General features: G+C 44.7%; 1 protein-coding gene across 2 annotated transcripts; it reads right to left on the bottom strand.

The window, feature by feature from the left end:
• Positions 1 to 526: 526 nt before the first annotated feature.
• LOC142589920 (uncharacterized) lies at positions 527 to 23,748 on the bottom strand. 2 transcript variants are annotated; one of them, XM_075701633.1, is made up of 10 exons: positions 23,474 to 23,748; positions 18,124 to 18,245; positions 15,637 to 15,838; positions 9,501 to 9,604; positions 8,340 to 8,542; positions 7,791 to 7,959; positions 6,496 to 6,768; positions 4,024 to 4,168; positions 3,579 to 3,836; positions 527 to 688 (listed from the first exon to the last, which is right to left on the bottom strand). In XM_075701633.1, exons 2-10 carry the CDS (start codon positions 18,241 to 18,243, stop codon positions 555 to 557), a joined length of 1,608 nt encoding a protein of 535 aa, XP_075557748.1. In that variant the 5' UTR covers positions 18,244 to 18,245; positions 23,474 to 23,748; the 3' UTR covers positions 527 to 554. The 2 variants fall into 2 exon arrangements, with proteins under 2 accessions (XP_075557748.1, XP_075557749.1); XM_075701634.1 differs by lacking the exon at positions 23,474 to 23,748 and having other exon boundaries at positions 18,124 to 19,013.
• Between the last annotated feature and the right edge of the window lie 1,006 nt (positions 23,749 to 24,754).

Genomic DNA, 24,754 nt, shown 5'->3' with positions numbered 1-24,754 from the left:
TGATTTACAAAACGTGTGCACACCGAGGGCTGGGTGTACGCTGAACAATCCAAGGTGGTCAGAATGATTCCATAACCGTCCACCAAGGCGTCCCTCATGCCAATCTATCTATCTATCTATCTATCTATCTATCTATCTATCTATCTATCTATCTATCTATCTATCTATCTATCTATCTATCTATCTATCTATCTATCTATCTATCTATCTATCTATCTATCTATCTATCTATCTATCTATCTATCTATCTATCTATCTATCCATCTATCCATCCATCCATCCATCCACCCATCCATCTGTCTATCTATCTATCTATCTATCTATCTATCAGTGAATTTGTCTATTTATGAATCTATCTATATATCAAGAATAACGTAACTAGGACATTCGCGCTACGAAAGTACCGCGCTAGCAAGCGCTCCGATACACCCAGCCTTTTCTCATGGAGTGTGAAAAAGAACAGCTCGCCCTCTACTCGCAGTTTGGAAGAATTCGCCTTGGTTACAAAGTGATCTAGAAGAGCAACAGTACTTCATTGGCATAAGGCCTTTACTTCACAACTTCTCCGTCTTTGGATCTACAGCCAATTTCCGGAGCTCCCTCTTGAGCACTTTTCCCATGTCATTCTTGGGGAGCTTTTCGACGAACGCGACACCGCCGTAGAGTTGCATGTGTTTGGGACACCTCTCTGAAAGAGAAAGCGAGGTCGCAAGACGGAAAAGATGCATTAAATCAGGGTAGTGAGCCGCCACGCAGGAACGGACTAGATCGCGTGGGAGATCAGCTGCAAACGCGAGGCGTTCCAGTGACAACCATAGCGAATATTAAACACACAGGATTTTGCATGAAATACCTTTTGCTCACCTTATTTCATAGCAGCAGCGGACACCGGATATTGTGAAATAATTGCTAGTGCGTCTTTTACAAAACTTCACTGCTAATTAAAATCTCAATATGTAAGCTTACCTCCCATTTCGAATTTGTGGAACCGAAACAGGTAGGCATTCAAGACACGTATACTTAGTACAGATTCTTTCAAGAGCTCTAGTTCCCAATTATTCTTTCCTAAAACCAGAGGCAAAAAAATATTGCTGCTTCGCACAGTTTTGTTGCACATTAGCAAAGGAAGGCGTTGCGCAAGAATTATAGTATAACGCCAGTGGCAATTTGCCGCTAGTTCGGGGATGGTTCACCTGAAAGATACTTCTAAATTCCATATTTCATCTTAGGGGATGTCTTGATCCGTACCAGGCTTCCAGTTCACAATTCCAGTGTTTGCCCCCAATACAGTATTTATTTAAAGATGTCTTGCTGAAAATCACTGGACAAATGGATCGGTAATTCTCGCACAAACTCTGATGTGCACCAATGAATGCTATTAACTTTAGCCAGCAAGAAATTTTTCAAATCAAGTGTTTTTTTCATTCTGTATAAATGCAGATGAAATTATCGTGAAAAAAGGTTGTTTTGAAATAATCTTTACCTGTTTCGCGACCCCGGGTTAAATTTCGGAGCCATAACCGCATTTCACTACACACATGTCAAATTACTGGAAAGTAAGCACACTCGAAAAGAATAATCGACACATAGCAATGAAAAAGGACAAATGTTAGCACCAATGAGTTACAACAAATATAGTAAAAGGAAACTTCAGCTCAACAAGAAACTCGGATACAAGAACAAATATATATTACCGAACACATACAGCCCACGAAAAAAAGAAAAGCTGCTGTTAGCTTGAGGTCTGGAGGTTAAACTTGCAATCCAGCATACATTATACAGAAATCCTGGTATCAAATCCTGGTGTGTGGGCCTGTGTGTGTGCTCAAAAAAATAAATTCTGCAGACCTCATCTTTAGCAACTAGCATCATAGCCACTAAGACACCCCGCCGGGTATACGTGCTTGCGTGCGTGCGTGCGTGCGTGCGTGTGTGTGTGAGGGGGGGGGTTGTATTTGGACGTGTGTGTTTGTGCGTGCGTTTGTGCGAGTGCGTGTGCGCGAGTGCGTCGATGCAACATGATTCGCCGAGCACTTCTCACCACAGGATGCCGCTGACAGACACCCCTGCTTCATTTGATTGTTGCTTCTTACACCTACTCTTATTTTATTTCTTACGCACTACTCAGCGATCAGAAGATGGAACAGCAGTCTGACTTTTAATATGAAAGTAAAATCAAAACTACTGATTCAGGGCACGTCGTAAAGATTGCTATTCTTTTTTTATCGTCATTACAATCTCGAAAGAGGCCTAAGTGCAACGAGTGATTTAGCCATTGCGCAAGTTTCAATAATACAACGCTGTCTATGCATGAAAGCATCGTTCGGTTGTGGCATAGCGATGGCCTTGGTAGAACACGGTTAGCGCAAACGGGACAATGCGAAAGAAAAGCAAACAGCTGGTACTTCATGCTGTTAACGTCTATTGGCACAATATCTTAGCATTCTTAAAGCGCTCCCCTGTTCGAGCTTACAATTGTCTTTAAGTGTCAAAGAACGTTCACTCGTACCGCCAAGGAAGCTCACGAACGCTATATAGGCAATCTGCTGCAAGGTCGGCTAGTCAATTAGACGAAAGAGGTTGTGTATTATGCAGTTTTGCGTCAGCTTTATGAAGCAATCAACAGCGGTCGAACAAGGAACGTCGCTGGAGCCCATGATCCAACAAGGGGGGCTTATTTTTGTCAGCATTGCATTGTTTACGCATAGCTAGTTCTCCACTACCCTTAATAGGAGAAGATAATAAGATGGGGCGTAAAAGGGGTAATCGAAGTGTTGAAAAAAAGAAGAAAATTTAAGGGACTGGTGGTTAGTTGTGACACAGATGGAAGACATAAGGGTATTGCAAGCTGTTGGCTCTTCAAGAAGTAGGGGTGACTAAAATGGATAACGATCCACGCGGGCAAGCAGGCGTTGTCAAGCCGCTGGGTCTATTTTAAGATGAACTAAGGTGACATACGGTTCCAACAATTCAGAAGCGCGCAATCGAACAACAATTCAGAAGCGAGCAATTGAAAAACAGGTGAACGCTGCTGTATTGCAACGTCCTCGGTCGAGCGAAAAAATAAGGCGAATGGGTGCTGCCCTGACGTAGACACGTTCCCTTTGTCGAAACTTTGGCGCCAGTGACATTCATTGCTATAGGCTACTGTTTATTGATTCAAGCCTCCAACTTCTGGTGAACTCCTGCTTCGTTCAGAATTCGTACGAGACAAGAGAACCGATTAATATAAGCAATACGCACTTTTTTTGTCAAGTAAACATTAGGTCGTAAAACAGCGTGCTTCCTGTCAATTCGCCCTTCTGTATCTACCCTCTTACCGCCGGTAAGAAGGCATCGTAGCCGGAAATAAAACTCCTCAAAGTGGAAGCAAGCGGCGTCTTGCTTGGATACTGACGATCCCGCCGCAAGCAAATCAGTGGAATGAAAGCGATAAACGTGGCTATGGTCTGCCAGCTCATCTAACCCCCTTGATCCCGTGGCCTCCCAAACTCCGAGGTTACAGCGACTGCTCTTTGGGTTTTATGTTTTCAGGCCCTGCACTTTCTTCAGCTGCTTCGACAGAGAATCCCACGCACCTGCCACACGCTTCTTGATCTTCTCGGCGAGGATTGCGCTGGCTGCCGCGCCCGGTTTGGTGACAATGAAGGCTACCGGCGCGTCCTCGTACTGGACACTGGGAACGCCGACGACGGCAGCCTCGCGTACCTCTGGGATGGTGAGGAGCACCTGCTCGAGCTCAGCGGTGGGCACGTGGAAACCGATGCACTTGACCAAGTCGGACAGCCGGTCGATGTAGTACACGCGGCCTTCCGCGTCGTAGTACCCGAAGTCTCCTGTCGAGGGCGCCACAAGTTGCCCGCTTTTTTTTTTTTTTGGTACCCGATTTGTCCGCATACGACACTCATAGCTCATAGGCGTCTGCGAAGCACATCGCCGGTCACAGGCGCGCACGGCAATGATGCACCGGCTTTGGGTGAAGAGACGCCGCGCGAAGCCGGTTTGGCGAAACGTTCCACTCACCTGTGAAGAGCCATCCTTCGGAGTCAAGAACTTCTCGCGTCTCTTTCGGTTTGTTTAAGAATCCCAACATTACGCTTGGAATTTTGCAGCAAATGTGTCCGTTTTTTCCTTCTGGGAGCAGTTCTTTTGTGTCAACGTCCACCACCTGACCAAGAGGAAGTGAATTGAAGAATAAGCCGGGGTCTGGCGTGGGGGCACTTGGCGAAACATCATTTATAAACATTGCATAACAATGAATCATTGCCAGCAGCACTCGAGTGGCCCTTCTGAAAAATGCCGCTAGCGCAAGAGAAGCACAGAGGGTTGGTTGCATCCTGTCTGCTTCCTACAAGGACGAATCTAGGTTTTTCCAGCCTGCGGAGCGGAGCACTCGTGAAAAAGCCCTTCAGGGAGTGTGAGTGACTGGCGCGTTCAGAAGGATATCTTACTGCTTTCACACATATTGTCACATGTTTATCTTATATCAAGGTTGATTTATTTTTCTTTAAACCATGGCTGATGTGTGTAGGCATGTTAAAATATTAAATATTAAACATTTAGAATACTAATGGCGTAGTCTTTAGTATAACAATTGTATTTCAATACGAGAATTGACGATTTGAACTTGTCGAATATTAGTCTGTGTTCGATCATGAGGGTGAACGTTTATCGCCTACCGGCAGTCTACAGGCAGCAAAACCGATGCAAATGTTTACTGCTCCAAATGATTCTGCTGTAGGGTTTTTTGGCAGAGGTATCACTTCCAAAGTTAACGCATGTATTGGAGATCCCCTGCTCAACATTTTACAGTTATGCAAAAATATAGAAGTCGCCTTTAGACAACGTATGAATGGATTGTTTCCTTTTAGGCAAATGAATTTATTATTGGACTAATGTCTCACCAACTTTACATCCCTTCAAATCGGTGTGTGGTGTTGTATTGCACTCAACGAACAGAATTCCTGCATCTAGGGACACGCTCTTGCTTGGCTTGATTACTGTGGCTGTCATGGCGCAGCAAGCAGGATCCTTTCCAGTTCTTTTTTATTTAAAATATCCTCAGTGGATCGGATATCTAGTGCTTAACGGCACAGGAAATATCTAATAACGGGGAAATATGCAGACGCAATGTACATATTGGAATACGTTCGAAGAGCAGCTTTAGCGACGAAAGCCTTGAAGTGAAGTACATAACCGTTCTGGTTTCGAAACAAAAAACCAGGCAACCTTTCAATTTCGTTTTCTTTCTATTAATAGATATTCAGCCCTCGATTCGATATTCAACTCGAATAATCAGGTTAGCTGTAATTCAAAATTTCGCTTTTTCAACACCTTTATTGTTAAGAATGTAGGCACGTCCCAGTACAACTAAAGAAACAATGTTTAATTCGACGTCTGAGCAGCAAGGTCTGCACTTCTAGCAAATTCTGGAGAAAGGCTCACCATCAGCACTTACAGCTAGCATTTTGACGCACGAAGGTACGCGGTAAATTTGTTATTTCGTTGCAAGTGGTGCAGTATCTTAAAGGCGCTGCCATAAACATAATAGTATTGATAGGGAAAGCTGTAAATAAACTTGAAGAAGGCAGAACTTCACCACCGGTGGTAGCCAGACCCCACAACTTTCCGCACGACCCGCGCAGCTGCTCGACCGCCTGCGAAGTCCTACTGGCGGGGCGCCCCGAGCAGTGGCGCCCTATTCTCTTCGTTTCTGCCTCGCCTTCGCACTACGAGAAAGGTAGCTTTCGAAGCGTGAACGGTTATACGCAAGACGCTGGCTGCAGAGCCGAGTCATACGGTAAACAGCGCACGGCTGTGCACCTACTTCGCTCGAGCCACGGCCATTGGGGTTGCAGTCTGACTGGATTGCATCTGACAGCATCACGACCGTACTACAGGAAGGCGTCCTGGCATGCGCCGCCGTCAGGCGACACTTTGACAGCCCACACACTTGAGGCGCTATCATTAAGCGCGAGCACCTTTTTTGCTGCTAAATAAACCTTGATAAGTACGCTGGGGCCGACGAAGTCGCTAAATTAACCTTGATGAGCACGCTGGGGCCGGCCAAGCCGCTAAACTAAACTTGATGAGCACGCGGGGACGGTGAAGCCGCTAGACTGACCTTGATGAGCGCGCTGTGGCCGGCGAAGCCGCTAAACTAACCTTGATGAGCACGCAGGGGCCGACGTAGCCGCTAAACTGACCTTGATAAGCACGCTGTGGCCCGCAAAGCCGCTAAACTAACCTTTATGAGCACGCTGGGGCTGGCAAAAGCCGCTAAACTAACCTTGATGAGCACGCAGGGGCCGACGTAGCCGCTAAACTGACCTTGATAAGCACGCTGTGGCCGGCGAAGCCGCTAAACTAACCTTGAGGAGCACGCAGGGGCCGACGTAGCCGCTAAACTGACCTTGATAAGCACGCTGTGGCCGGCGAAGCCGCTAAACTAACCTTTATGAGCACGCTGGCGCCGGCAAAAGCCGCTAAACTAACCTTGATGAGCACGCTGGGGCCGGCGAAGCCGAGACACGGCAGGCTCAGGGCGTCGATGGGCGGCACCAACACGCAGCCGGCCGCTTCGGTCATGCCGTAAATGTGCGTCATCGTGAGCAGCTCGTACATGTCGCGCATCTTCTCCAACACGGAGGGCGGCAGCGTGCCCCCGATGCTGCAAGTGCGCCGGACAGTGGGCAGCTTCTCGCCCATGCTGTAGGCGTCGGTGGCCAGTGCGCTCATGGGCGACGCCGAGCCGCACACGCCGGTCACCTGCGACGCAACGGGGAATCGACGCGTTGCCAGCTCAGGCACGCATGCAGGCCACGCACGACCTGCGATGGTGAACTGTAGCTGTTCGCAACTTTCACCGCCTATAGGGGGCGCACCAAAACTTATCCGAAATGGCTGTCGATCCGGTGACCACTTTCACGGAGACAACGGCGCCTGTGTTGTTTTGGTCGCCCCTATACTGTCGACGGGCATGGCCCGGAACGAACCTCCGTTTTATTTCAAAACTGCTATGTTACATGTCGCTTAGCGGCTTTGTAGAAACACACGGTATGCCTTGTGCCTCAGCTAACGTCAGCCAAGCTGTTCAGCGAAAAAAAAACAATATTTTAAAGAATGATATGTAAAATTATAGGCCCTATGGTCTTCGGTCTTCAGACCTCTAGCGACCGAACACTGGGAATCTTAAAATTGTATCTTGCACAGTTTTTTTTTACAATTTTTTTTCCTTGAAGAGCTTGGCTAAAGTTCGCCGGGGCATCCTAGTGCAAAGCACGTTGCAGCGCCTTAGCACGCCACGTAACTTCCGCTGCACTGCAGGATGATATTGATGTGGACGGAGTCCAGAAAGGAGAGGGCTAGGTTGCGCAACAGTGCGCGCCTCCAGTGGAGAAAGCCCCACCACGTACGTAAACAGGTAACAGCTCGAAAGAAGATTATTCGCTTTAAAAACTCACGCGTCAGGAAAGCGTTTCATGCTCGAATTCAGGCTCTGGCCCGTTATAATGCTGTTTCTCGCTGCAGGCCTGTAATTGTTCTCTCGCGGCCACGCTCCCGACCTTTGAACATTTCTAATTGAGCCGAACGCACTCCAAGCGTACGCCTGCTCCTTAATTTTCAGTGTTACAATCCTCAACTAACCAAGCAGACGCTCGGTTTCTGGCACATCAAGCAGCACGCAAATGCGTCGTTTTTCACGGCAAATATTTACAACTCTGCACATTTACTATAGCGTAGCTACGACTGCTGCACAACACGCAAAAAGAAAAGTTAGGCAAACTTACGTTGTGGCGTCTGATTTGTTCCATCAACTTTGGGCTTCCACTATTCGGGTTGACCATTACAGCAGTGCTACCGGCAGATAGCAGTGCCAGAAAGACCCGCACTGAACTAACTGAAAACAGCATCCAGAGGTTAATGCACACGTCGTCTTCAGACACGCATTTTATTGCCCTGAAAGGAATGAACGCACATAAATGTTGGCGACCAATTGAATGCAGAACGATATATGAGTGGTTCTATGAAAAAAAAAGTCGTGCAATTAAAGAAATCTTTAGGTTGGTGTGCGAGTCAAATCCGGTACCATCTCCTTTCCGTAGCAATCGGTCTGCTAAGCGCGCTCATCCATATATCAACGGGCTAGCAGTTGGCAGTGTGGGGGACAAATTAGTATAACTACTAGTAACCACTCGTTTCGCCTAGATTTATACTAAACTCCTTTCTTGAAATATATTTCCATTTCCATTGAAGATGATCTTGATACGATCTTTTAAGCTGCCGTTTTTTTACACTAATGTGACCGACAAAACCGTGAAATGAGCGGAGTCGCTCACAGCAGGCCCTGAATCCCAGCGATGAAGCTGTACTGGGAAAGCATGACTCCTTTAGGATCGCCAGTTGTTCCCGACGTGAAGGCGACAGCGCAGAGCGCCTTTTTTGTGTCAGCCTCACGCAGAGCTTCCAAAGCCATCTCTGGGAGCCCCCTGAATGTCGTGATGGCCACGAAGCCCATGGTGTCCGCGGTGACGAATATTTTCTGCGAGAAATACGTGTGCCCAAACATTGTAAAAGAGATATTGTTTCAGTCGAACTATGCAAGCTACGTTTAATCCTAATGCATAGTAGACATCGTACAACACATGCGGTCAATAGTCAAGCTACTTTGCCAATTATGCGCGCAATATTGAACTAGATTTATTTAACCTAAATATTAAATTGAACCTGTCGTAACGTTTTAGTATATGAGAGAAATTGTTTCCCTTTTTACAAGAAAAGTTCAAGTTTTAAATAAGCCAGGCATCATACGTACTCCTCAGGAGCAGGCAGCCTTCGATCAGCAACGTCGCGAGCAGAACTGGGAACGAACTCATCTACGCCATGCTGGTGCTGCAGCCCGGGCAGAAGAACAGGCTCGTACAGCCGAGCGCAAGCAGCAACCGCGTACCGAAGATCCGGCAGCGTACCAAGCTTAATGAGCTTAATGAATGAATATTTTAATGAACCGTTGGGATTAACCAAGTGATAAACACCGGGGTCGCACGTTTCAGCTTCACTGGTTAACCATCTGTACGGAGTGGTTGCGCGGTGATTTTTTTTTATAGTTGAAGCCCAAAAGGAAGCCACACAGGAACCTACTTACTGCGAAGTGCCTGATACTAGGCAAAAGAAATGTAATAGCATTCCCGGGTTTGCCAAAGTGACGTCACTTTAATATCCGGTTAAAACTAACACGCCAAGGATAATAATGACGCCCTTGAACAAGACAGCTCCACATACGAAAATATCCACCAGCATGACTGAGGCGCTTTAGCCCTGTTTCTCAAGTTTTTATCCCGCAGTGTGTCTTCACATTGCGTCTTGACTTTCGCACGAGGCAAAGGGGGCTTCGTATTAAAGAAACAAGGAACTTGGAGGAACCGATAATAAACGTTTTAACAAGCAAGCATGCCTTAAAAAAAGACTGCTGTCACAAAAGCTCGACTGTATTATCTCACCTTGAAGTTGCACTCTTTCTGGTGTTTCACGAACATCGGCAACTGATCGGGGTCCACGAGACAAAATTCCGCCTTGGCATCCTTCGCATGGTACACCAACTCCTCTACCCGCCCAAAAAGAAAACAGAAAAAAAAACTAAAAGAAAACGCTGACAACGACGAAGGATGAATTGTCAGAAACAACAAAAGCACCAATTTCAACGTCGGATCACTGCACAAGCACCGAAAATTGCCTGACTAGACCCCAGCAACAATATGCCACATGTGTAAGTTTACAATTGTGTATAATTACTCTGGTACAACGGAACGCTCATGATCTCGCTGTGAAGTTAAATTTATCGCCACTGATGTGCAGCCAGTAGAGCGAAAAGTTATTAGCCTACGTATAGTTTCCGTGTAGATAAATTGCTATGACATCCGTATTTATACATTCCTCGCAAGTTTCATAACATAAGCCTGCCAGTATTTCAGAGAGGGCGGACTGGCACAGTCCACTGTGAGCTCAGCAAAGCTGTTCACGTGGTAAACAACACATTGTTTCCGATGAAGCTTGCACGCTGTGCTTATAAGACTTCGATTGGGTTTCTCATCCGCGGCTTTATAGTTGACAGATTACGTTATGTTTGAGTCAACGACCAAATGGCTCAGTATATCACCACTAGTGGTGTCCTGAACAACTCATGTTTTTTTATTATTATCGTTATTGACGTTTCATCCGCTACACTCAAAATTCTTCCTTACTTTCACACGTCAGTGATTTTAAGATACTTGTTTTAATTCAATTGTGTAACAATTGTGTAACAATTGTGTAATTGTGTAACAAGATTGTGTAACAGCCGCAATCTGCAATTCACTCTGAATGGCAAAAAATGGCCTCATCTTGTATGCTGGCAAGACGAAAGGTAATATTTTTCACTTACCGAAGAGTGAATGCTCCGTGTCAATATTCTGTGTATTCTGTTCTGTTATGTAAGGATGTTCAGATAATGCTCTGTGCGTACTATTTTATGCCATCTTAAACTTGTCTGCTCACACTAATCGCGTTGAAAAACGCGTTCTGCGCCCTTTTGGCTCTTCTTGCATGCTTTCCGAAGGGTTGCATTAGCCAACATATTTACCCAAATAGTAAGCGAAAATCTACGTTTTTCACCTTGAGTACACTCTAAGTCTGTAATGGCGCCCATAAATTTAGGATTAGCGCTACAGGAGAGAGTTAGAAACACCTAGGCGCCAGAACCACAATCACTTTTGTAACCCCGCTGTTCCTTTTCTTCTTTATTCTAGCGCTGGTCTTTGGCCGTCATTCACATGACACAGCTTCCTGCGCTGGCAGCTGGCGTTCTGTTTCTATTATAACACCGCCATGGAGTTTGAGTAGAAAGAGAAGGCACCAATACTTGAAGACTCAGCTGCCTTAATCTACCGCACTGCATCGCACTCCGAGTTCCGCAAATCACCAGAGAGCAAAGACCCTTCTGCCTTCCTACCTGTGATAGTTAAGATTGAGACGTGCATAAAATACATCGCCTATAACGCTTACTTTGTTGATTTCCATAACGTTCGCAAGTCGCCATTATAATTTTTTTCTAAGCTTCATATTACCGTTTCATAGTTAACTCGCCACTCTGCACGTGACATTTTATCTGTCTCCTTGATGTGCCTACCGATATAAGCTTGCGCTTGATCAAATGGCAAGTGTTAGTTTTCGTAATTGTCGTAATATTTTATTATTATCCTCCACAACTCTAAAAGCTCGGGTTAGTTTGTTTCCCCCATTACTGACAACTACATTTAATAACTATTTCGATAAGTCCCCTTTCCCTCACCCGTGGAAGGCTGCTTGTGTTTCTCCTTCAATTAAGTCTGGCTTTAAAACGCATGTCTCCAATTGTCGCCCGATTTCTCTTCTCTGTGCCGCGTCTGAGATTCTTGAACTTGCTCGTCACAACGTAGTGTTCTTTACTGTGACAAACTCATTGGTTACGAATCATCATGGCTTTCTCTCTGGCTGCTCCACTATCACAAATCTCGCAAGTTTCATGAGGCAGATCTCCACGCCGGTAGTTCAAAGGGGGCAAGTTAACACCATTAACTGCGAACTCAGAAAAGCTTTTGAAGCAATCAGCCATTACTGCTTCTGGTCAAGCTTTTGCACTTTGGTGTTGTCTTTTTATCTTGCGCAGTAATCTTGATAGATCATGTTACGTTAACGTCAACGGCCAAACGTCTTAATACATGGCAACTAGCAGCGTCCCTCCAAGCATCAGCAATAGGACCACTCCTTTATTTATTAAATTTTTAATAACGAAATTCTTCCCGCTAATAATAGTTATTTCCTTCAATATATCGATGGCATCAATATATTTAATGAAATTCATAATGTTGATTATTGTCACATCCTGCAGTCTGACCTGCTTTTTTTTTTCTAAGTGGTGCAAAGATAATAACCTCATCTTCAATGCTGCTAAGACCAAAACCATGACTTCCACACGCAGAACAGAAGGCACTTCTTTTTTTCTTACTCTGTTGATTCCGTACTATTGTGTAAGGTTTGTGAGCAAAATGATCTGGTGTACATGTGGATGCAACCTCACACTTTTCTGCTCACACTAAACGCTTTGCAATGCGGGGTTTGAGCTCTCCTGGTTTTGTTCGCAGACTATCGGGGGAATTGAGTTACCCTACACTGTTCCACAAGTTGTACGCAACAATATGTCTTTCTCGACTCGAATACGCGTCTATTGTCTGGAATGGCATTTGTACATTCAACAGTGACATTATAGGTCAGCTCCAGAAAAAAAAAACTCTCTAAGCACATATCATCACCGCTTTGTTGACACGAACGCTGGACCTTGTTCTAGCACTGTTGGATTATTGTCATTGTCCTTACTTCGCTGCCGACGTAATCGCGCTGACTTTATGAATTTTTTTCAAACTCCTTCACAATATTCTCACCTGCCCCGAACTCCTATGATGCATCATGTTTCGTATTCCGTGCAAGATCAGCAAAGAACGTTGGCCTTTCCATGTTCTTGCCTGTCATCAACAATCAACCGTCTGCAGAATAAAGGGTCTCTACAACGCTTATTTCCATGATCTCGATATTTCCCATAAGCCACTGTCACTGTTATTTTCTTAGCTTTGCCTTTCTGCGTCGCAGTTTCCCACGTTATTCAACTGCCCTGCTCCTCCTTTTTGTTTTGTATTTATCTTGGGCTTTGTTGTAAGTACACTCTTCTTTCCACAATTGTTTTTTATTCATGGTGTGTGTTTAAATTATAATCCCCTGCAGTTATTGTTTCTTTAACGTATGCATGTGCCAGCACTTCGACCTGGGGGTTGTTCCTGATCACGTCAAATAATCATGATTGATTATTATTACTACCACTATTTCTATTGCTACTATTACTATTAATACTATCTTATTTATTTATTTATTTGTTTAAAAATACCTTACAGGCCTCAAAGTGAGGCATTGCGTAAGGGGGGCAGTACATAGAAAATACATAGAATACAAGACATCTATAAACCGTATCCGTTTACAACCTACAACCAAAGTACAACTGAGATGAAAAAAGAATTAATTAGCTCATAATTCACTAGGGAAAAGAAGAAACATAAAAAACATTATATAATAACAAGGAATAAACCACACAGATTGTTTTAAGTGAAGTCGTGTAATTAATAAAAACAGTAATAATGAAAAACAATGACAGAAAAGTTACGGACGCGACATTCCAACGAAACGGTAAACATAGCGACATAACGGTAATAATGCGAAAATAAGCTGTAAAAGATAGTGCAAATATATAAAGCATTGTGCGACAAGCGTAAAACTTCACTTTTCTTTAGTCATGTATTCAGTCAAGGCATCACGGAATGAATCGTAGTTAGATTGGCTTGCAATGCTGTCCGGGAGCGAATTCCATATTCTGATAGCACGAGGAAGAGCAGAGTAATGGAATGCTTTTGTAGACCCGTAAAGGCGGGCATAGCTGAAATGATTATGAAGCCTATGTGACGTGGAGTAGGGTTGTTTCGAGCATGCGGGTGTTCGAGTGAAGTGAAGGAATTTGTGGAACAGTGAGTGCTCAAGGATTGTAATGAAAGCTTAAGTTTTATTTGTGTAACACTAGACTGGTAGCTGTAATCGTTTATGATGAAGCGGCTTGCTCTATTCTGGATCCGTTCTAGCGTTTCAATTAGGTATTTCTGGTGAGGGGACCAAATGGGAGATGCATACTCGAGCTTGGGACGAACGAGAGTTAGGTAAGCTAGCTTGCGAACATCCGAATGAGCATTTCTTAAGTTGCGTCGCAAGTACCCCAACGATGGGAAGGCATTAGCTGAAATGGACGTGATATGCTCTGTCCAAGAAAGATTTGATGTGAATAGATCAAATTTATAGCTGTTATATATGTTATATATTATAGCTGTTAAACCGGCATCAAAACGTATGTAGCCAACTATCGACCCATTTCTCTCTGCGATTTCCGTGCATTTCGAATTAGCTATTCATAATCTATTCATGTACAGTGTAGAAAATTTTTCTTGTTCAATATCAGCACGTATTCCCTTCTGGCCGCTCAACGGCCACCAATCTTGTCAGCTTTATGACGCATGTGTCCACGCCCGTCCCGCAAAAGAGGCAAGTTGTTGTTCCGTATGCTGCGACCTCAGCGAAGCCTCTGACGTAGTCAATCGTCCCTCGCTACTCGAGGAGCTTGCGCACTAAGGTGCTGAAGCTGCTATCGTTAACTTCACTGCGCAGCTATCTCCCCAACAGGTCCCGTGAGCGTCAATGATCAATATTTTGGGTTTTACGGTATCCAGTGGCGTTCCCCAAGGTCCCGTGTTAGGTCCGCTTATTCTCACCCTAATTTACGTCAATAACATTTTCTCGGCAATCCAAAAGTCTTCATTTATAGCCGTATGCCGACGAGATCAAATCATTTTGAAGGAGACACGCAGTATCGGGGACCGCCACGTTTTGCAGCGCGACCTGACCTAATTCTCCGAATGGTGCCAGTCAAGCGGGCTCACGCTAAACCGGTATATATTGTCATATTCGCGTATAAACCAATAATATCGTATTCCTTTATTTTGTTGGCCATGCAGCTTCAGCCGGTGTTGTTGCAATACGAGATCTCGGCGTGCTTTTTGACAGCACCTGTTACGCCGCACGTTACTGTTTGCAAAGCTTCTCCGCCAACTCTAAGCGCGTAGCATCACGAGGCGGGCTGGTGCTGTTATTCTGTGTACGCAATTGACGATTTGCAAAATAGTGAGCGCCCTCTCGTGCACAACAGGCAAAGCTGCAGCGCTCTGCGTGCGGGAGTATGTGGTTATAAAGTGAGGTTAGAAAGCATCTGCCTGGCCTCTGCCGCGGCAGCCCTGCGTGTGTTTTCTTCACTGCGGCAAAAATAGTTGCATACGCCACCACTGCGATCGCATTTTCATTCATGAAACGGGCCTACGACTCCTCGAAGCGTATGCTATTCAAACTGATCATGTGCGGCAGTATATGCTCTCTAAGAGAGGGACAACCCGCCGTCGTTGCTCAGTGGCTATGGTGTTAGGCTGCCGAGCGCGAGGTCGCGGGATCGAATCCCGGCCACGGCGGCCGCATTTCGATGGGGGCGAAAACACCCGTGTACTTAGATTGAGGTGCATGTTAAAGAACCCCAGGTGGTCAAAATTTCCGGAATTTTCGGTACCTCCACTACGGCGTGCCTCATAATCAGAAAGTAGTTTTGGCACGTAAAACCCCATAATTTAATAATTTTTTAAGAGAGAAAAGGATGCGTAGAAAGACAGGAAGATTAACCAGGCGTAGTTCCGGTTGGCTACACTGCACGGGAAAAGGGTTAAGGGGACAAAAAGAGAAAGAGAATGGAAGGTAGAGACTGAGAGACGAGCACGAACAAACCGCGTACACTAGAGAGCGGTAGGGGGCGGCGTTCTTAAAGTCCATCGTGAAGCCCCGTTGTAGTTCCTCTGATATTTTTCTCTTCTGGACCTTGAAATTAATTTTGGTAATTCCCGATAGCAATAGACAACTTTTAAGTAAGCTTATGATGTTTATTGCTATGCGAGAACGCTGAGGTTCTGAGCCGATAATTATTCCGTCACGTACGTTTAGTTCTTGGACCACTGGAAAAGCAGACGACGCAGCCGGAGAACATGAGCGACAGGATGGCGACAAGCCCGTCGGTCGTGTTGTTGAGAGCCAAGATGAAACGGTCGCCACGGCAGACGCCGTTGTTTTGGAATCCCGTCGCAAACTGGCGCACAAGCTTCAGTAGTTCGGCGAAACTTGTGGTCTCGGTGCCTTCAACCTGGCAGATTTTGTGGAGGAATCGAATAAAAAAAAAGAAAATAACTGGTAAAATAACAAAGCATGTTTTATCCTATGCACTTTGGGAACGAATGCCTTCGAAACTGGTGTCATACCGAGAAATATCGTTCCAAGTGGACGCGCCTTGCGAACTCACGGGCAACGATTTGTAAGTATTAACATGTGCCGTATTGCTAATTACGAAAAACATCACTTATTGAAATGTATTTTTCATTAGTAGATTGTGCATTTCTTTTATTTATCGTGCCAGTAATGTACGCCTCTTTCGAGTAATCCAACTCGAGGACTGTAATTGTCCTATCTGTCATACCTGATTTTTAATACTTCTGTATAGTCTTAAAATAGTCATCAAAGTATTAGAATTATTTGTCGTCAGTCTTCCTTGTGGATCGTCTGTTGAAGACATTAATAGGCCATCCATAAGCAAGACCGACGACAAAGAATCATGAACATGTTGCCACGAGTAGGCTTCAATTCAAACGCCCAGCGTCCGGCTTATTCACATACCTTTAGTTGGGTGAGAAAAAAACGAAAATGCCAAAAACACTCAACCTTAATCAGATGTTATTGAGCACACACTAGATAAAATTATTTTGCCATTAGAAGAGCCGCCCCTAACATTAAGGTGATTGTTTAAGAGCTGCGGAGCAAATAGTGGTGACCATAAATTGGTATACAAAATCCTCACACAGTTCAGCGCACTTGCCTCACTCTACTGCTTAATTGTTTTAACACGTCACTTTGCGACAAGCTGTACGGTGCTCTCTTTTTTTTTTTTTCATTCCGACTGTCGCTGAAGTATGCTGGCTTTTTTTTTTAATAATAACAGCTGCCGTTCTGCACTGTGTAATACTTTTGTGCCTTATAATCCAGTCTGCTTGTAGGCTTCACTCTTAAAACGGTTGCACCATTCGGGGTGTATACTTGTCCCACAATAATAATGGTCATCTACCCTGCTTGCGTTTCCTTTCTTGAAGTTGCTGCGCTCGCTACTTTGCTCTCGAGAATGCGACGTCACGCTGATAACGCGCATGCCGTTCATGACTCGGAAGTACTGGACTCGCAGCGTTAAAAAAAGAAATGTGGGCAAGACAGATGGCAATTACTGTTGTGGGACAAGATACGCCCCGAAGGGTGTTAACTTTTTTAAGAGTGTTCCTGAAAGATAGCACAATCGCCAACAGTTTTTCAACTGTGTGTCCGCACAGCTTATGCCGCGTGTTTAACCAGTCTTCAAAAATCACCTGTGGCCGATAACATAATTCTAATCCTTGAGATGGAATGCACAAACGAGGTGGATGGTTAAATTATTTGCGCGAAAAATCGATATGGATAACTGACTGAATAACAGTAATTATCTAATTAGGTTTAGACTAATTACGCTACGGAGCACATTGCAATTTACAGATTGTAGCCGGGAAGATCGCAATTTAGAACGAATTCTCAGGCTGACACCAGTTTCGATATATAAGTACCCGAAATTCGCGAAGAATTACTTTGGCGCTCCAATTACTTTTGCGTTGATTTTGTTCTTCAAAACATAAAATAGCGGTTTTTGTGAAAAAGGAAAGTGAAGTGGAACGACAGTGCGTCTTTGCCGCAAGTTTGATCGCGCCACTATCAACAATTCCACACCTGATTTTTAAAAATTGGCTAAATTTTTGTAGAAGCAGCTGGTATACTCTTTTTTCGAGAATGTTAGAAGCACCGCAGAGAAAGCGAAGGACCTGAATAAATAAAACAAGTGACATTGCCTCCAGAATTATTGCTCTACCTAAAAAAGTAATTTACTTGCGCTGACAAATTCTTAGGCAAGAATGCTGAGTATTAAGAAACCTATTTACGTTACGTTAACGAGCAATCAAGATTTTTTTAAATCCCAGGGGCAACTGGTTTCTTTCGTGAATTGTTGTGACGGTGTTGCTTTATTCGCGATCAAAAGGAATCACGATTGACATCGCCGAAAACATGACTCATGAGCAGCGATTTCAAGTTCACTCTACCATCCTAAGCAACTGGTAAAAATCAACGTCATCTGTTAACATGGTATTTGATTGTTAATCGATTGGCATTAGAGGCTGGTTTTATATAAATATATAGTTAATGTAATACGATATAGATAGCTTGCAACGCGTAGCAGTATCAAAAATGTGTTTATGTGGTTTCGAAAGCTTTTCAGGCCTCACGTAGGGTACTGCAACAAAAAGGGCATAATTGCATCTCACGCTGAAAATGTGGCACGATTTCAAATTCCTGGACACTTACATAAGCTGTCTTCTCTGCGTGTTTCTTCAGCTTTTCCGCTATGAAATTGTAGAGCGTGCATTCTGGTATATCGAGAGGTGGATAAGGGGAGTGCACAATGCGGTTTTCCACAAGAGACATGACTGAAAAAGAAGATAAAGAGCCACAGGAGAAAGTTTCATTTTACTTCAGGTAGTCTTTAAGGCATCATCTTACGTCGCGACACACATGCACATATTGCTGCTAAATTGGCTGCACCGAGTAATTTTCAGCACGCAAATGTTTAGCACCGTCAAATTGGCTGCTGCACTTTGACCCAATGTTGTGGTTCTTTTTTTGTTTTGTTTTTGGTCTGTATTTGCTGAGGCTCGTCTCTGGTACGCGATCTCCTTCGCTAGCCACAATGAACCGCCAAGCGAAGAAGCTGTTTCCGGCTCTCACGAAGACACACAACGCACATCGGGTGTGGCCAACCACACTCCAGGCGGCATTTTTCTAATGCCCTTGTTGCGTGCTGCTTTGGCGCAATGCCTAAACAATAAGTTGTCACGGCCCACACACTGACACATAACTGTAGGGCTTAGAGCGACTCGTGTTGTTGGAATCAGCTTCCTTACAATCAGATCAGCGAGCAGAACAAGCGGTTATCCCGCTTTCTAATTTATTGCACGCTCTCTCAGTGGATTGCACCACGAGGAACCCGCTTGCCTATGAGCGCTATGACGTAACATGCATTGGCTTGAGTTGTCCTGCAGGTCGCTGTTATTTCTCCACATTGCGCCGTGCTGTGCTCTTGAACAACCGTTACTTTTGAACGCATTCACCACAGTCGGCGTTTGGTAACACAGCGTTAAGCGAAATCGTTGAAATGATTCAGGGGCACCACTTACCTGTCAGTTCTCTTCTTCTTCTTCGACTTCCACAACGCTGAATTGGATGTTGCGTCTAAGTACAGATGTCTGCGTGAGGTTAAGGAATGTAACCCCAGGGCTAGCGATCCGCTTTCGACAAGCGCTCGTGAAGTCCCCTTAGCGACAAGTTCTCGTGAAGTTCCCACTGCGTCTATTTGAAGAAACTACGTTCCATTGCGAACGTGTTCACATTCATCCGCGATAAAGCTAGCGGTGCACCTATGCAATCTCTGCCACAGCTGTACGAGGCCCTGTCTGTGGGACTCCTACGTTACAGCCTGCCAGTGTTGTCCGAATGCATACGTACAAGAACAACATTCGTGTGGCTATTTAGAAATCGAGGTGATATCACTGGATTGACATTGACGAGAAAGACGACAGTATCTTCGCTATAATTAGCGCACGCCCCCTCGTCTTTCTTGACCGTGTCGATCCAGCGCTACGAACTCAATTACTCGAACGAACCAACCAGTCCAAAAGATCGATACTCCTGGCTATCCACAGGCCACGGAGCCAAACCTTAAGTTTTGGTTTGTGGCTACCTCGAGGCAATCTCCAAAGGCAGCAGCAACTGCCATAGCAAATAAAAAAAAAACATTTAATTCCAACGCATATAGCTGTCTACTTTCTCAAACAAAAAGCATATTCGGCTTCTGTCAAGGATATCGACCGTCGCTTAGCTTGCCTGCCTGCCTGCACAGAAACCTCTATCGACATTTTCAAGAGTGGACACCGCTCACCAAGCGTGTATGTAGTTGTCAACTTGTGCCCGAGCGACAACACCCTCATCTGCTCTGTGGCGCCTATGATGGTTTTACATGTACTTATATACATAATAAATAATAACAAAAAACGATGGATTTGTACCCGGCTCGGAAGCACCTGTCACTTGTAGCACTGCCTCTGACTTTACCGTTACCAACGGATCAACTTCGCCAGCAGCAGCTGCCTTTATGATTTCTGCGAAACAGGTCACAAATAAAATCAAAGTGTCAGTCACACAAGGGCCTCACACACACATACGGCCCTCGGCATGGTAAACTTTTGACAGTTGGTTGGTTCACTCTGACAAAGGTCAGAGTGAATTTTTTTTGCATGTACGGCCCTTCTTTCTAAACTACGTCCGTACCAGACTTACAGAACATTCTGTTTGAAGTTGTGCATTTCAACTGACGGTCGCCTGCTCGGGACCACCTTAAGTTGCACTTCGCTCCTTTAATAGGCAGGACGTGTGTCGAGTGAGCTCCTGAACAAACACATCACACTGTAGTAAACTCGGTCTAAATCACGAAACCGGGACGTCAAATGGGTGTGACGTAATGCTAATTCATCTGTACCGCATTTCCCGGTTAATCTCCACTGATTTCTTTTCTCCTTTCATGGTCTTGAATCGACATGGTTTATCGTTCAAGAGCAACACGCGGGTCATGAGGGGAGAGAGAGAGAGAAAGGTTTAATGATACGAAATGAAGGGAGGTCGGCCTGGGGTACATTCCTCTAGCCAGCTACTCTGCGTTAGGGGAAGGGGAAAGAAAGAGAGAAGAAATAGAGGGGCATGATGGGTGACGATGATGAGAGGAGGAACATGTAAAGCATATAGTAAGCTACTTGGACTACTCAAAGCCTGCAGTCCGGGCCTGTACTTTCCAAAAAAAGTCGAGTAAGGCCTGGATGGCCCTAAAACTCGATTTAACGTCTAGCCAAGGGCCTAAAATAACTTCCTCCGCCCAGAAATGTATTGTATTATTGACAAGTGTGTTAACCGCCCATGCCTCCTAAAGCAACACCCAGACCACCGTGTTGCAAACAGCACATTCCCTCCCCGTGTTCGTGGTGGTGGCTTGCGTCGTAGTGCTAAGGCACTGTTATGAAATGAATAGTTGACTCTTTGTTGGTGCGCGAACGCTTTGATCGTCAAAGACGTGTGGACAGACCGCCGTGCACGTCCTGTGGCTCCTGTGAGACACTTGAACACCTTATATTGGAATGTCCCGCACTCGTCACACAACGGGCAATGCCAATTAAGGAATATAGACTGATTGGACTCAAGCGTACGACCCTTGACGATCGCCAGTTTCCGAGAGGGAGCGCTGCTCAACGCGACCAGGCCCGTCGAGCCTTGCTAACTTTCATGCAGAAAACTGATTCGGCCTACCGCTTACAGACATTTTTTTCGGTGTTCCTACTTTCTCTTGTCCAGTGTCTCTGCCATTTGTTTATTTCCTATTTTTGTCTGTTTTTGTTTCCTCTCTTCTTCCCCTCTCCTCCTCTTTTCATTCTCTCCTCCCGAAAAAGTAGGCAGACGTTGTGCCTATCTCGGCTGCAGTTAGCTTGCTCCCTCCCTGTTTCCTTTGTGTGCTTGTATGCGTCCATATTTGATGATGATGACGACGACGATGATGCTGATAATAATAATAATAATAATAATAATAATAATAATAATAATAATAATAATAATAATAATAATAATAATAATAATAATAATGAAATAGGCTGTGCGGTATTTATCAACTTTCCATGTTTCTGGACGGCGTGTGTGGTAAGTAGGGGAATTTATTTTTAATACGTCGCCAGTGACTTCAGAAGGTAATATTTCTTATTTGTTTCCAACTTATGTTGTCGAAGAAGTCTGAAATTGTGCATACATTGTACATTGATCATCGGAAGCTCATTGAACATGTCCTCTGTGTGACTTGGGTAAACAGCTTTAAAAACTAGGCGCACTGCCCGCTTGTGAAGTCGCAGAAGTTTCTTCGTATTTTCCTTCGTTGTTGTTCCCCCACACTAGTGCACGATAGTTTAGTGTGGAAGAAAATACAGCATTGTGCGAAAAATTGTTAACCGAAAGAGGGAACGTACGGCTATGTCGACGCACGAGACCAATTGCTCTGGACAGTTTCTTTTTTTCTCTCGAAAGGCAATTGATGTGAGCATCCTGGGACAAATTATTGGAGAAAATTACGCCAAGCGTTATAAAACATTCTGCAAATTCTAATTTCGAAATCGTTTAAAAATATTCGGGAAAGTTCGCATACTCTTTCGTGGATGAAGCGAAACGGCCTAGTAAGTTGGCGTTAATATCACTGATAGAATTCGCTGATTTACAAGAGAATTTTTTTTCTCGAACATATGTAGAGTTCACCCAGAAAATCAGGGATATATGAAGAAGGGGGGCGGTATACACAACCAAGAATAAATCTGTTACGATTATGAGAATTCAACTGTAAGTCAGTTTCAATCCATACCGATTCACAGGGATTTACATTAAGAAAAAGATCAAGACTACGCTTATATTCAATATGAGGTGAAAGAAATATAGCTGAACCACCGTATCGATCCGAAATACGATGGCAGTATTCTGCTTGGTATGGACAAAAACCGTACAAATTGCTATCCGCATTGTCAAGCCATGTTTCCAAAACGCAAATAAATGAAAACGAATGATTAAGTGAGTCAGTAAATGCAGAAATGGTATCATGGTTCTTGCGCAAACTTCGCACATTTATATGAAGATTAGAGATATTAGAAGATGTGAGCAATGGTTTGACTTCGGCTGGTGATAGCAAAGACATGAAGAAAACTATCCGGCCACGAGTGTTCAATCAGTTCGCAGGACAGGAAAAGTAGCAATAAGCTACGCCTGCGCAAAGATGCGAAAATCAGCCTCCGAGCTTATTCGGAAGACCCTGCTATAGGTTGATTTACGGGATTTAATCTGGCAATTTTCAGTCCATAAAAACTGCCAACAGTTTTCTTTCTTCAGTGCAAGGGCCTTGCTGAATAAACGTCCGTTGTCGACTGTGAGGGGTTCGTTAATGTAAATGAGACTATCAGTACTACCAGAAAGCCAATCTGGGAGCATCGCAAACGACCTTTGCGACCCTTGCGATGAAATTCATTCTTCTCGTTGCGTGAACAAAAACGAACAATGATGTTCCTTTCCGACATCTTGCTGGCCACACGATGAACTATGTCAATGTCTCCAGAAGAAATTGGGCACTCAATTGCACCGGCATCCTTCTTCAAGATCGCAGAGCATTCCTCTCCTTGTGATGAAGAAATGCCCCTAGTTTCGTTGTTGTTCCTTCTGCTGTACTGTTTTATGTCTACGATTCTCATTGTTAAGGCTAGATTCTCAGAAGTTAACGCTTTGTTAGTAGTTACCAGTTCCCTGAATGTCACTTTGAATGTGTCATGCTGTTCGCTCATGAAACACACGATTTCAGCTAGAGAAGCAAGGTTGTCAATTTCCTGATCATCAAACCTGCTCCCAATCTTAGCAAGCAGACTGTCGGCAAGTGCATCAAGCTTATCGTTCAGCTGCGATTCAAGATGCTCAATTTTTTAGCGAGTTCAGCGTTGGTGGGCATCGCAGAAAACAGAACAAAAACAAGAGACACACTTGTGAGCTGCAGCCGCAACAGTATCATAGGAGACAGTATAAAAGTTTAAAAACTAACCTGCAGTAAAAATATCGGATGGTTAGACCGCGTCCTGTTTAGTTGCAGCCGCGACCCAGTAGTGAAGCCGGTGCCGAGATGGTCCCCTGTATATGCCTCTCCAGCCGAGCAAAAAAAAAAAATTGCACAGGTGCCGTAGGTCCAAGTCCAGGGAAGCCGCAGAGTCACCCTGCTGAGTGTGCACAGTATATATAGTCTGCTAGGCAGCTAGCAGGATGAGGCCGTCTGCTGCATCAGAGGGGAGGCACAGGGATATTGTCTGCAATAGATGCCATCAGGAAACACGAGCTGCAGTAAAAATATTGGATGGTTAGACTGCATGCGGCCTGTTTAGTTGCAGCCGCTGCTCAGTAGAGCATTGCATTACATCATTGCTTTTATCTTTCTTTTTTTGTAAATTCCTGTATTTCTTTGCGCATTCCATTTTACGATGAAATACGTACCGCGTATGACAGACAAATTTTCATTATATGCGTTAAGCAATGCACGATCAAGTCAATAAAGAATTCCACCATTTTTATCTGCAGATTTATCTTATCTGTGGTTGTGTTTTTTTTTGTTGTTGTTTTATTTTTTGAAGTAGTGCCGATGGTAATAACTTGCGATTGAGATAATGGCCACAGAAACATTGTATTCTCGCAGCGCGGCTGCATGTAAGAGGTGCGGTTGCCTCCAGACGATAATGGCAGATTTGAAATATAGAAACCGTTAAATTCGTAAGCTAGTTCAGCTCCAAAAATGTCCACTTTGTCTTTCAATATCTTGGTAATAGGTTCAATACTTCTACCAAATACTGTGTTTAGTTTGCGCCACATGTCCGCAGAGCTTTGGCTCGAAGTAATTAACGGTTAAAATGGTATCTGTCTCTAGTTGCACGACGTTTTTTAGTGGCGTGATTTCTGTTTTTTACAGCGAAGCTGTATATGGCTAGCCGATTCATCCACCCGTCCGTCTGCCGCCTGTAGCACGAAACTCCTCCGTTGTAACCACATGTGCATGCGCGAAAGAGAAAGAGAGAGGTTCTCGATTGGCTGCGTCAGTAGTGACGTCATTGCTCTCCGTCCCAGCCGAGCATGCGCGCAGCAGTTTGTCTCCTGCTCCAAAATTGGTAGGCCATGCGTCATACGTACTCCTGAGGAGCAGGCACCTTTCGATCAGCAACGCCGCAAACAAAACCATTAACGAGCTCGTCCAAGCCGTGCCGATGCTGTAGCCCGGGCACAAGAATAGACTCGTGCAGCCGAGTGCAGGCAGCAACTGCGTACCGAGGATCCGACAGCC

This window comes from Dermacentor variabilis, chromosome 8, assembly GCF_050947875.1.
Source record: "Dermacentor variabilis isolate Ectoservices chromosome 8, ASM5094787v1, whole genome shotgun sequence".
NCBI classification, from domain to species: Eukaryota; Metazoa; Arthropoda; class Arachnida; order Ixodida; family Ixodidae; genus Dermacentor; species Dermacentor variabilis.
This window is presented reverse-complemented; position numbering and strand designations above follow the sequence as displayed.

Coding starts and splice junctions, on each gene's coding strand:
- LOC142589920 (XM_075701633.1), bottom strand. CDS start 18,243: ATGTCTCTTGTGGAAAACCGCATTGTGCACTCCCCTTATCCACCTCTC. Junction 15,839..18,123: donor ACGCAGAGAAGACAGCTTAT/GTAAGTGTCCAG, acceptor AAAATCTGCCAG/GTTGAAGGCACCGAGACCAC. Junction 4,169..6,495: donor GCCCCAGCGTGCTCATCAAG/GTTAGTTTAGCG, acceptor CCTCTTGGTCAG/GTGGTGGACGTTGACACAAA.